A 14,251-nucleotide genomic window follows, 5' to 3' on the forward strand; every position below is an offset into this window, starting at 1 on the left:
CATCCTAATCTCAAATCTTGCCCCATTCTACATACATACAGATACATACATGCAAACACACATACAAAAACACAAATGCATATATAACCCTGAGGTACTTCCTCACAGTCATCAAACTAGCCAAGATACTAAAAGATAGAAAAAATTCATTGTTGGAGAATCTATGTAAAGATAAATTTGCTAATTCATTGCTGATAGAGCTGTGAATAGGTCCAACTATTCTGGAAAGCAATTTCTAATTATACAAAAAGTTCCTGAACCTCATTATTGTACTAAATATGCCAAGAGAATAATTAACAGAGCAAGACCCATGTATACAAAAATGTTCATAGCAGCAGTTTGCAATAACAAAAATTTAAGATACAAAATATGTGCTTACTAATTGGGGAATGGTACATACAGGAATGTAACTGCACCATTAAAAAGTGTGTGTATGTTGGGGGGGGGGGGATTCAGAGAAACATTAGCCACTTCTACAAGGTGATATAGAATGAAGAAAGGAGAGCCCAAAATGACTGTAACAGTATAATTAAATAAACATGGAAAGGCAAAACAAACAAACAAAAAACCTTTGTCAAATCTCAGTGGTTAGTGTTTTGTATTCTATGGCAAAGTTAAATAATCTATCTCTCCTTTTAATAATCAGTAATTTAACTGGTTAGGCTGTGGGGCTGGGTACTTTGAAATCTTTAATTTGGGTGTTCGTTGGGAAATATCTGTTTATCCTAGACAAAAATGTATCATCATTTTTTCTTAAACCCCAAGCAAAAATGTAATATTTAAGTAACTATCAACTATTCTTTATACATATCAATAAATCAGTCAATCAACATTTAGCCCCTACTACATGCCAGGAATGTGCTAAGTGCTGGGAATACCAAAGGAGGTAAAAGAAAGTCCTTGTCCTCAAGGAGCTTATAGCCTAATGGAGGACACAATGTGCAAATATATATTTTTTAAAAAGCTATATGTTGGAAATAATTAAAAGAAAGATAGTGCTGGGATTAAGAAGGGTTAGGGAAAGCTTCCTATAGAAGGTAAAATTCTAGCTGAGACTTACAGGAAGCCAGGAATCTGAGCAGGGGAAGGAGAGAGACTTTCAGGCACAGGGGACAGTCAGAGAAAATTCTAAGAGCCAAGAGATGGAGTGTCTTGTTTTCAGAACAGGAAGGAAGTAGAGTCCCTGGAATGCATAAGTATGTGTTGGGGAGTAAGGTGTAAGAAGGCTGGGAAGGTAGGAGGGAGTTAAGTTATGAAGAGCATTGAATGCCAAAATAGACCATTTGGTATTTGCTCCTGGAGGCAATAGGAAGACACTGAATTTCAGTGCTGGGGGGGGGGGGGGAGAAGGAGGAGAAGTGACATGATTGAATCTCCATTTTGGGAAATCACTTTAGTGACTGAATGGAGAACAGGATTGAAGCTGAGAAAATCTTGAAGCTGGGATACCTACCAGTAGATTTTTGCAATGATCAAAACATGAAGTGAAGAAGACCTGCACTAAAAGGGTGACAGTATCAGGGAAGAGAAAGGGGCATATTTTAGAAATGTTGCATAGGTGAAATATGAAGGCCTTGGCAAAAGTTTGGATATGGGGAGGTGGGTGAGAAATAGTGATGAGTCCAGGATGACTCCTAGGTTGCAAGCCCACGGGATTGGTAAGATGAGGTTGTCCTCTATTGTAAACAGGCAGGGTATAGGCCTGGGAAAAGATAAACTCTTTTGGAAATACTGAGGTTAAGATGCCTACTGCACATCAAGTTTGAGATGCCTGAAAGGCAGTTGGAGATGTGATATTGGGAGTCATGACAGAAATTGGGGCAGGACAGGAAGATTAGAGATGGTAAATAAATCCATGGGAACTGTTGAGATCACCAAGTGGAATAGCATAGAGAGAGAAGAGCAAAGCACCCAGGACAGGACCCTGAGAGGCACTTACATACACTTACATACATCTGGATTAGAGAACCCTCCTATGTCTCTGGGTTGTGATAGGATTTTAATTTTTTTCAAAGGATGTGCTTTTAATCTTGGGATCAAAACAACTCTATGTTGTTCCTAGGACAGTACTTGAAGCTCTCTAAAAAGCCCCATGCAGTCACATGTCATGTGTTCAGCTGTTGGAAAAAGCTTTTAAAGTGAGTTGTTATTTTTACCTATGACAAATACATCCTAATGATAACTGAAATTCTGCCAGAGCCTAACTGTTCTTTCCCTTGCAATTAATCAACAAATATGCAAACCAATACAGATCATCACCTTCTCTGTAATTTAAGTCTTAGAGCTGCCTGGCAGATTTCAGAAAAAAAAAACTTGAAAAACTTGCATACACTGATACAAATTGAAGTGAGCAGAATCAGGAAACGTTGTACGCAGTATCAGCAACATTGTGCAATAATCAGCTATGACTGACTTAACTCTTCTCAACAATACAATGATCCATGATAATTCCAAAAGAGTTATGATGGAAAATGCTATCCACGTCCAGAGAAAGAACTGATTGGAGACTGAATGCAGATTGAAACATACTGTTATCACTTTCTTTATTTTCTTTATGCTTTTTTTAAATTTTTTGTTCTGTTTCTTTTTTCACAACATAACTGATATGGAAATATGTTTTACAAGATTGTACATATATAACTCATATCAAATTGCTTACCATCTTAGGGAGGGGATAGTAGAGGGAGAAAGTTTGGAACTCAAAATTTTATTAAAAAATAAATGTTAAAAGTTGTCTTTAAGGGGCAGCCAGGTGGTGCAGTGAGTAGGAACACTGACCCCAGAGTCGGGAGACCTGGGATCAGTTCCGGCCTCAGATACTTAACACCCACATAAAAATAACTGGCCATGTAACCTTGAGCAAGTTACTTAACCCCAATTGCTTAAAAAAAAAAAAGTGGTCTTTATATGTAATTGGGAGAAAAAATATAGTATTTATTTAAAAGAAAAAAAAAGAGTTGCCTAGATCACTGAGACTTGCCCAGAGATACAGCTAGTATGCTTGAGAGGTGGGCCTTAAACCCAGGTTCTGCCCTCTCCTATGTTCCCAGCTTCAAGGCCAGCTCTCTATACACTAGTAGAGGGGTGGGAAACTTGTGGCCCTCTAGGTCCTCAAGTGTGGCCCTTTGAATCCAAACTTGAACCACACTTGAGGACCTAGAAGACCACATGTGGCCTCTAGGCAGCAAGTTCCCTACCCTAGCTTTATAAGTATACTGTGTTGCTTCCCAAGTACTGGGGATACAAAGACAAATCAAACAAACAAATAACCCCACCCCTGAAGGAGTCTCTGCTTCAAGGAGTTTGCATTTTACAAGAAAGAATATATATATACAAAAGTAAGCCTTACTCTAGAGCATTTTTAAGTTTCTGCCTGCAATGATTTTGTATGTTGTGTGAAAGGCAATTGGGAGTCAATGAAGAAAGTTTTTGAATAGGAGAGTGAAGTGAAGCCTTTTGAGTGGTACCTGTGGAGAACAGGAGAGCATTACCAACAATTGCCTCAGGTACCATTCAAGGGCACATAGAGACCCAGAGACTATAGTGTCTGGAAAGGACCTTAAACCATCAGCTTGTGTTGTTGTTGTTATTTGTCTTTCCTTCTTGAAGAGGATGATGATGTCATGGAGGTGATGTCATAACATGCAAGTGAATTGGATATAAGTGATGGAGGGCTATGCTAAGTCACCAATCTCACCTTTTCTTCCAGAGCCATCTGGGTCCAGTAGCCAGATAAAGATCAGAGAAGTGAAGTAAGATGCTCCTTTGAACTAGAATCCAGGTAGCTTGGTGGCCAATACAGAGTTCTATGCATCCCACTGTAATTTCTAGCCCTCAAAGAGAGGGAGACTACAGAGAATAAAGAAACTCTAATAACACTTTATTAGGAAGCCATGGTTGCCTATTTATATTTGATGTTATTTTATTTCAAGGGGCAACTAGGTGGCACAGTGTATTGAGCACTGGACCTGGAGTCAGGAAGGGCTGAGTTCAAATGTGAACTCAAGACATTTACTAGCTGTGTGACCCTGAGCAAGTCACTTAACCCTAGTTGCCTCAATTTCCTCATCTGTATAATGAGCTGAAGAATGAAATAGCAGACTACTCTAGTATCTTTGCCAAGAAAACCCCAACTGGAGTTATAAAGAGTCAGACACAACTGAACAACAATTTCTTTTTAAAATAGATTTTAATTGATTACCTCAATTTCCCTGTAGGTCCCATCTCCTCACCCTTCCAGGAACCTCTCCTTTATAGTGAAGAATTTTAAAAAGAAAAAGAGTAAGAGGTAAAAAAAAAATAAGCAAAAACAATATGTTGGGGGGAAATGACATTGTATGCAGTGTTCTATATTTGTGAATTTCCTACCTCTAAAAAGGAGTGGGAAGATAGGTCTTCTCTGATATCTTCTTTGGGGCCAACCTTGCTTCTTTAAGATTTAACAACATTCTTTTTTTTCATTATTTTATGGGGGGTATTCTTTCCATAGTTGTCACTGCGTCTGTGTTTCCCAAAGTTGTAAAAAAAAAAAAAAAAGAAGTATTTCTACTCATTTCATCATAGGTTCTTAAATAATATTTATTCTGAGTCAAAATTTTACTCTACCAAAAACATAGCTATCTCTGACACCAGGAGCTTATAAGAGGGTTCTAATGCAGCCTTATCACATTACTTTCCCATTACACATTTTGCTTTCCCTAGTCAAACAAAACTACCCACCCTCTCCTAAAAAGGCTTTCCCATCTCTGAGAAATCATTCATGATCTTTTCTATATCTGGAGTACCCTCCTCCAAATGATCATACCTCTAACTGTTGAAATCTGACTTGCCCTACAAGAGTAAGATGACATACCATCTCTTCAATGAAAGTTTCCCTAGCAGAAAATAATCTTCTCCTCCTTGAAACTTCTAGAATACTGTGCTCATAAATCTCTCTTAACACAGAGTTTTAATTTGTATCGTCACCACATGTATGTTATCTTAAGTAGACTGTAAGTTCTTTAGAAACAGGGGAAAAGCATCTATGCTCACCAACTAAGGTTTGAACCTTGCATCAGCAAAGATAATATAATCTACCACTGCTGGTGTAGACTGAGTAAACATAACAGTTGAAAGTAATATTAGCCAATGGAAGCAAAAGAACAGAGAGCCACTTAGTTATGACAATTTTCCAAGGAATAAGATAATCCCCTAAATAGGAATTGGAGTAAAGAGCAAGAGGTAAATCTATTTCTTTCTCTGATCTAAGAGTAAAGGATAGTAAAATTAAAAGAAATAAAAATTTTTCAAAAATGGAAGCAAGTGGACCAGTGACCATGACTTTGACTTCCAGCAAAAGTCTACACCATATAATAATATTAAAGTGATGATGAGTGAACATCTAGAAAGGATATAATTTAGATCTAACATGGTTTCATGAAGAATAGTCATGCCAGACTAACTTCATTTCTTTTTTGTTTATTTTCTCCAACTGGGTGTCTCTCTGTCTTACCCAGAATGCATGTACAGTTGCCACTCAAAGACCCAATCCCAATACTAATCAGCAGGGAGCAGGTTAAAGCTTCCATTTTTCCAATCAGGGCCCATTTGTCCCTCCTTTAGTAGCCCCATAGCTCCCTGATTCAAGGGGTTCACCATACTAAGGATAAAGAGCGCAGACACCTTATTGACTTTAGTCCCATTGCAGCTCCGAATTCCCAAGGTCAAGTGATCCACTAGTCTCCCCAGAAGCAAGGACTAAATGCATACATTGTGACACTCCTTTTCATTTTTCACAGCATCACTTCCCTGGTGGATTAGAGAAATACTGCAGATATTATTTACCTAGATTTTAGTGGCAAAGTCAGTCTATATTGGTTTTTAAGATGGAAGGATATGAGCAAAGATGATAGTGCATTTAAAGTACAATAAGTGAATTTGGAAGTGGTGAAATAACCTTCAAATTCAAAGAACAGTCGCTAATGGGTCATTGTAAACTTGGGAAGGATTTGCAGTGCTCCAAGGATTTGTGTTTGGCCTGGGGATGTTAGCATGCTACTGAGGGCACCAAAACATGCTAATCACATTTACAGATGATATAAAGCTAAGTGAGATAACTAACACACCAGATGAGAGTCAGGATCCAAAAGTATCTTGACAGGTCACCAGAGGATTGGGTTAAATCTATTAAAGTAAAATTTAATTAGAGTAAATTTAAAGTCTTACTCAACTTAAAAAAAATGAATTTTACAAGTACAATATGGTGGTGGCTAGATAGCAATTAGCTGGAAAAGATCTCTGTAGTTTAGCAGACTATAAGCTCAACATGAATCAACAGTGTGACATGATGACTAAGAAAGTTTATACAAAGTCTTATACTGCTCTGGACAAAATATGGCATCCTGGACAAAGGAGGTAATGATCCACTCTTCTTTGCTCTAGCCAGATCTCATCTGGATTACATAGTGTAAGCATTACAATTATAGCACAAGTCTCAAAGAGAATGTATGGGGTTTATCTATGTTGAGAGGGGCACTATCATTTCATAAATGAGGAAACTAAGACCCAGAGGCATGATGTTATTTGTCCAAAGTCACACTGGTAGTAAGTGGCAGAGCTAGGACTTAAACCCAGGTCATCTATCTATATGTTATATATTAAATACTGTAATGGGAATGGGAATTTGAAGATATTCCCTGTCCCTTAATAAGCCTAAGGGAATTTGAAGACATTCCCTGCTTTGAAGATATACCCTGCCCCTAATAGGTTGAATGTAATCACATGGAACCTGTGGTGGGAGGAGTTTGCTGAAGGGTGGAGCAGAGCCCACAAGAAGCTGGGAGTGAGAGCAGCTAGACACAGTGGGAGGAAAGGACACATTCAAGGGAGACAGTTAGACTTGTGAGTAAATGTTGGTTTGTGGAAAGGCTAAAGGATGCTGTAGTTCTCTGTGCTGTTATGGTGTATTACCTTCTTTGCTACTATGATGGAATCAGCTTACTGGTTTGGGGATTAAGTTTTCTGGTGTTTAAATAAATGTTTTGCTTCTGCTTATATATGAAGAGTCTGTTATATTTTGTGATAGAGCACTATGCCGGTATATTTATAGTCACCATTGGTGGGATAAATATTGCATTGGTGCTACAGTGCCAGAAGCAGAATTCCCATAATTCAAATCTAGCATTCTTTTAACTGATCCATATTGTTCCTCTAAGTAGTTTCATTTTTCTATAAATTTTTTCCTGGGCAAGTCACTCAATCCTGTTTACTTCAGTTTCCTCATCTGTAAAATGAACTGGAGAAAGAAATGACAAATCTCTCTAGTATCTTTACCAAGAAAATCCCAAATAAAGTCACAAAAAGCTGAACATGACTGAAAAACAACTGAACAACATGGCTAAAAATATAAACTATAGAAAGTGGAGTTGTTATCACTAGGGTGATGAAACATAATCTATTAAAATATAGGGGACACTTTTTTGTGTAACTTATAATTTATAGTTACCTAGAGGATCTGGATAACTAATAGGTTAAGGGACTTGCCCAGGGTCACACAACCAGTATGTGCCAAAGGGAAGACTTGAACATGAGTCTTCAGGTTTTGGATCCAACTATCAATCTACTGTAACATATTCCAGAAAATTTCTCTTTTTTGTTGTCCAGTCATTTCAGTCATGTCGGAATAAATGATGTCCATGACCCCATTTGGGATTTCCTTGGCAAAGATACTGGAATGAATTGCCATTTCCTTTTTCAGCTCATTTAACAGATGAGGAAACTGAGGCAGAAAGGGTTAGGTGACTGCCCAAGATCACAAAGTTATGAAGTGTCTGAGGCCAAATTTGAACTCAGGAAGATGAGTCTTTCTGACTCCATGCCTGCACCACCTGCCATTTCTATCTTTAGAAATGACTATTTTCAATGCAACTAGTTGGAAAGATGCCTTTATTTGATCCACATCTCCTTCCTGAAATAAAACAAACTTTATTCTTCACCCTGCACCTACCATGTCCCCCAGCTGAGAAAAGCCATTTCCGTTCTTCTCAAATTGTCCTAGAGCACTCTCATTTGACCCCACTTCACATTACCTTGTTTTATACATATCTATAGAATGCTATCATTTTCTGCCAAATCAGAAAAAGATCCATACAGGGCTAATAAAGCATCATCTTCTTAAAGGAAAGGACTGCTTAGTGTTTGTGTTTGTGGCCCTGAAAGCTAGCACAGTACCTGGAACATAATCAATCAAACAAAAGATATTTATTAAGCAACTTTTAGCTGTCAATCATTGTGCTAAGCTGGGGATTTAAAAAAAAAACCATAAATGAAATAGTCACTGCTCTCTAGGAATGGGAATTTAAGTAGGCAATTAATAAATGTATGTTGTGACAACTATGGAAATGTTTTGCATAACTACACAGTTATAACCTACATTGAATTGCTTGTCTTCCCATTTGGGGTGAATGAAGAGGGAAGAAGGGAGAGAATCTAGAACTCAAAAGTTTTAAAAACAAATGTTAAAAAATTGTTGTTAAATGCAACCAGGAAATAAGATATACAGGCAATGGGGTATAGAAATTCATCTTTCCCTATAAGAAAGTAAGGGGGAAGAGGGCAAGAGGAGGGAAAGGGGGCGATATATAAGAGGGCAGACTGGGGAAAGGAGTAATCAGTATATTTACCATCTTGGTGTGGGGATAGGGGAGAGATGGGGAGAAAATTTGGGACTCAAAATCTTGTGGAAATGAATGTTGAAAACGAAAAATGAATAAATTCTGAAAAATAAATAAATAAATGTATGTTAAATTGAATTTCCATGAAGTTGAAAAAAAGAAACACTTATCTTAGAAAAATCAAATAATTGATAAAGGAAAATCAATTTTAACCAGGACTCCCTATGATATCAGTTATAAGTGGTAAAAAAAAAGTATCCTGTGAGATATCAGGAAAATAATTCTTCACTCTTGTAACAACCAAGGGCTTACCAAAGCACTCAAAATGCTTCTAGAGGAGAAGAATCCCCTTTTTAATGACCTTAAGACTAACTAGATCATAGATAAAGAGCTGCAAGCAACCTCAGAGCCTTTCTCCTATCCATTTACCTCATTTTAGAGATGAGGAAATGGAGGTTCAATGGAGTTGAATCATAGAAGTGGTGAGCAGTCAGGACCCAGGTTCAAGTCCTCTACTGAGCCGGAACTCTTTCCACTATAATAGGCTGTTCCCCAAGAATTACCTTCCCCATCTATAAAATGAACATAATAGCCACCCTTGCCTACCTCAAGCCTTGTTCGGGGACTTGTTTGTGAGTTGCTATTGTAGCTACTAGTTTTGAGTTTTCTTAAGGTTGGTGGTCTCTTGGTGATGGTGGGGCTCTGAAAATGAGCTATAAAGCTTTTTCATTGGTTTCTTTGGTATTATTTTTACCCTATTTACAATTGTAGGGCATTAATGTTGCTAAAAAAATGGTGATCAGCATAAATTGCTAGATATCATTTTTATTCTGGAATTGGAATTAGAAATATTACTTTTACCCTACTTGGAATTGTAATAGCAAATATTACTTTTATCCTATTTGCAATCAGAATTGGAAATATTACTTTTATGCTATTTGAATTTTGGAATATTACTTTTGCCCTATTTGGATTGGAATTAATGCAGTTAAATATGGGTGTGCTATAATTTAAACAGATGGATTAGGATCTGGTTGCTAGCTAAGCTAACTGTGCCTCCCATAGTAAATTATTGTCTCCAAGTTGTTTAATGGAATAAATAAAAGGTCCTTAAATAATAACATCATTGATAACCCTTAAATCATAGCTTTGGATAGTTTTAAAATGATAATATTACCATCTTACTGATGAAGAAACTGAGGATCAGAGATATTTGTCCATAACATCTTCGTATACTAGTAAATTACCTGAGCCTGGTTTTGAATACAGGTCTCCTGACACCAAGTTTGACTCATGTTCCATTATACCATACACTGTATTCCATATACCATGTTTCATTATAGCATGCCTCTTATTTGTAGTTAGCATCTTGCAGTCTGAAAAGCTCTTAAAATATGTCATCTCATTTGTTACTCAGGACCACTCTGTGATCTATGTATTAATATCCCATTATAAGTAAGTCAAAACAACAAAGAATTTATTAAAGGCTTAATATGTGACCATATAATGGTAGAATTGGGAAGGATCTTTTGCTTTTAGTTTATTATTTTTATTTCTCAAGTCATTTTTAAAAATTAATCTATCCCTTCCAGTATTCCCTCTCCCAATTGAGAAAATTTAAAAAAAAAAGAAAAATGCAGAAAGACAAATTGCTCAATACACATCTACATAATCTGGAAAAACAAAGTCCCATATTAGTTATAGCCAAAAATGTTAAGTTGAATACCTCCTAGCAAATCAGTAGTGTTTCATCTTCATTCATTCTTTTGAATTTGTGGTTTATCATTGCATTGATCTAATTTCTAAAGTTTTTCCAAAGGTGTTTTTCTCTTTAATATTGTTATCATTATATAAATTGTTCTCCAAGCTCTGCTCACTTTTCTTTACATCAATTCATAAAAATCTTATGTTCCTCTGAAACTTCACATTTTATCATTAATTAAGGCACAATAATATTCTACTACATTCATACACTACAATTTGTTTAGTCATTCTCCAATAGGAGGCCACCCCCCTTTGTATCCAAATTTTAGTTATCATGAAAAGAGTTGCTATAAATATGTATGTATGTATAGATCCTTTTCCTCTTTCTTTGATCTCTTTGGGGCAAAAACCTGCTACTGGTATGTTGTACTTGGATCAAAGGATACGATACACACAGTTTGGTAACTTTCTAGGTTTAGTTCCAAATTGCTTTCCAGAAGAGCTGGCCCAATTCAGGATTTCATTAAGAGTTGACTAGCTAGGGTACCTGTTTTCCATGTTTTCCTTCCTACATCTATCATTTTGAATTGCAAAGGATCTCAGAGATCATCTAATTCAACCTTCTAATTTTATAAATTAGGAGGAAGAGATGAGAGATGTCTTACCTAAGATCACACAGGTAAATGATTAGCAAAGCTAGGACCCCAGTTTTCTGACTTTCCACCACACTACCCTGCTTTTCCCGACTCTGTAGTGCCTCTCCCCATCCCATTGGCTAATCTCTCTACCTAAACTTCATAGGTACAACCAATTCAGAAGGTGCCGGTAAGCACCAGTCGCCAATTAGGGAGCAAAGCAAGTCACAGGACTACTGTGTAGTCTACTGTAGTAGTCAAAGACTACTAAAACTAGAAGGAACCTTTAAGTAACAGAAGGAATTGGTCTCTTTTACTTTATGGAAGAGGAAGCTGCAGCCTGGGAAAGAGAAGTGATTTGCCTGAGGTCATAAAGATGGTTAGAGATCACTTTTTAAGTAGAGAGGTGTAGGCTAGAACCCATCTCCCAGTCCCTGACCTCTTCCTCTGCACCCCCAATTTAGTCATAATCTCCACTCCAACGCACACACGCGCACGCACACAAACACAAACACACACACGGGGTTCAAGCTCCATGCCCATCCATAGTCAATGGATAACCCCTCCCCCACTAGAGTCAAAGTGGACTCGGAGTCTTGAACTTTTTGCCATATCCATACATAAAGGACATATCTCCCTGCCCAGTCAGTTCTTATCAGTCCTTTATCCTGCTAGCAGACATTCAGTCGGTGAAGCCGATTGCCCCCGGGTAAGCCACCTAGCCCTGTCTCCCTGACCAATCAGCGCCTGCCCTCCACTTCCCTACCTGCTACATTGTTAGGGTCTCAGACTCTCCCCGCCTCGGCCCCTACCTCGTCTAGGAGCCGGTAGATGTTGAAGTCCTCGGACTCCACCAGTGTCTCCCAGCCCCTGCTTCCCTTAGCCGGGGCCTCCAGCTCAGCACAGGCCTTCCGGAATTCCTCCTCCGAGAAGTGGTCCGCCTTCTCCATCCTGTCTGTGGCCAGCTGAAGCCCCAGGTGAGAGGGAAACAGGAGGGAAGAGCCTGAGCCGAGGGAGGGAGGGAGAGAACGAGCTGAGGAGGCCCCAGCTGATGAGGGGCGGGGCTGAGAAGGGGAGAGTGGAGAAGAGTGAAAAGGGAAGGGCCTAGGGAGGAACCTGGGAGGGACCCGAGGGGGGAGGGAGGGGTTAAAGAGAATGAGAAGGAAGGGCCTGAGTTGAAAAAGAAGTGGGCGGGACAGAGAAAAAGAAATTACCTGGGGTGGGGGCGGGGTGCTGTTAGTAGTAGTAATAATAATATGATAATGAGGATGATGATTATGATGATGGCTAGCATTTATATAATGCTCTAAGGTTTGCAAAGCATTTTACAAACATTATCTCACTGTATCCTCATAACCACCCTGGGAGGAAGGTGTTTTATTATCTACATTTTGCAGATGAGGAAACTGAAATCAATTAAGGCTGAGATGCGCACAGTCACACTCAACTAGTGTCCGAGGCTATATTTGAAATCAGGTGTTCCTAATACTAGGTCTAATTCTCTATCCATTATGCCATGATGGGAAAAAAGGATGAAGAGAAAAAGAGAGGGAGAGGGCTAAAAGGAAGAATAAAGGAGGAAGAAATATGAGACAGAAAAAGAGAACCGGCAGAGAAGGGGGAGATAGAGGATAAAGCTAGGGATAGGAAAGATAATGTATAGAAAGGGAATGGTTGGAAAAGGTGGGGATGGATGGGGAGAAGGCTAGAGTGGGGAATGGAAAAAAAAGGAAGAAGAAAAAATGAAGAAAGTGGAAGGAAGAATAGGGAAAGATTGAATGGGAAAGAGGGGGTAGCAAGGTCAAAGAAAAAAAGATAAAGGGAAGGAGAGGGGGAGGGCAGGGAGTAAGAAGCAGGTAGAAAGAAGGATGGGGAGCTAGATGGGAAGTAGAGGAGGGAGCAACTGAGGATGAAGAGTAGGGAAAAAAGGATAGCAGGGGAGAAAGTAAAATGGTAAAAATGAAAGGAACACAGAAAGAAGAACTGGGACAAAGGAGAAAGAGGAGTGTTAAAGGAGGAAGGAGCCAAGTCAAATGAGGTATGGCAGAGAAAGAGAATGGAAGGATCAGAGAATGAGAAAAAGAAATAAGATCAAATCTTGGGGAGGAGCAGGAAAGGGAGAATGAGAAAGAAAATGGGGGGCAGAGAGGAAAAAGGAATAAAGAATGGAAAAGGAAGAGAGGAGGGATAGGAAGATGAATGATGGAAGAGGTAGTAGATAAAGGGAGAATAGAGGTATGGGAAAGAGAAACAAAGAAAATAATGGACATGGGGCAGCCAGGTAGCACAGCGAGTAAGAGCACTGGCTCCAATGTTGGGAATCCAATCTGGGTTCAGATACTTAGCACCTACCCAGAAACACCTGGCCTTGTAACCTTGAGCAAGTTACTTAACCCCAATTGCTTAGAGGCGGCCAGGTGGCTCAGTGAGTTAAGAGCACCAGTTCAAGTGTCGGTATGACCTGGGGATTCGGGCTCAGGTACTTAGCACCACACCCAGAAATAACTGGCCATGTAACCTTGGGAGCAAGTTACTTAACCTTGATTGCTTAAAAAAAAAAGAAAGAAAGAAAGAAAATAATGAGCAGGAGGAAGGATAATGAGGAAGTCCGAATGGGGAGATTTAAAGAAAGGGAAGGTTTACGTGGGGAAAAGAAAACTAGTCTTAGAGGAAGGGCAAGGAGTAGGGTTTGAGACAGGAAGAGGGAAGAGCAATATTGAAGAGGAGTGAATAGAAAGAGAAGCCACAGAGCAGGAATAAGAGGAGAGTGTATACTGAGGGATAGATGCAGGAGGACGCAAGGAAAAAAGAGGAAAGTCTAGACAGCACAGGGCACAAAAGGAGGGAGGAAAAAATGAAGGAGGCGGGGATAAGAGCAGAGAAAGAAAAACCAGGAATTATCCCTTCCTTCTTGTCCTTCCCTATTCATGGATTGATGGTAGAAAGGGAGGGAGAGATTAGGGAAGGTGTCCGAGTATATTAGATGGGCGGCTCAAACCTTGCATCCGATATCTCAGTATGGTAGAGCTGAAAGCTTGCTAACTCAAACTTTGCTAAGTCAAAGGACCTTTGAAGTCTGAAATCAGAAAACTGTGTGGACAATCCATTTAAGCAACTTGGGTCTCAGTAAAATGAAAGGGTTTGATCAGATGGTCTCTAAACTCTATTCTAATTCTAAAGCTATCCTTCTATGATCTCTGATAATGTTATGATGTCCAAGACATATAGGGAACTAACATAAATGTGTGAGTGTGTCTAATT

The 14,251-nt window shown here is 39.0% G+C and overlaps 1 protein-coding gene across 2 annotated transcripts in view; it reads right to left on the reverse strand.

The window, feature by feature from the left end:
- The window catches only part of PCTP (phosphatidylcholine transfer protein), a 53,693-nt gene extending 41,605 nt beyond the window's left edge, over window positions 1-12,088 (reverse strand). Inside the window, exon 1 of one of the 2 annotated variants that reach the window (XR_011164328.1) lies at window positions 11,803-12,088. Coding sequence is in view for 1 of the 2 variants with exons in the window: in XM_069067460.1 (XP_068923561.1) it covers window positions 11,803-11,940 (138 nt within the window). In the remaining variant the exon portion in view is untranslated. The remainder of the gene's footprint in view (window positions 1-11,802) is intronic. The other variant, XM_069067460.1, reaches the window with a different exon arrangement.
- Between the last annotated feature and the right edge of the window lie 2,163 nt (window positions 12,089-14,251).

This window comes from Petaurus breviceps, unplaced genomic scaffold, assembly GCF_028583685.1.
Source record: "Petaurus breviceps papuanus isolate PSGF00001 unplaced genomic scaffold, PetGlider_PUasm1.0 90750, whole genome shotgun sequence".
NCBI classification, from domain to species: domain Eukaryota; kingdom Metazoa; phylum Chordata; class Mammalia; order Diprotodontia; family Petauridae; genus Petaurus; species Petaurus breviceps.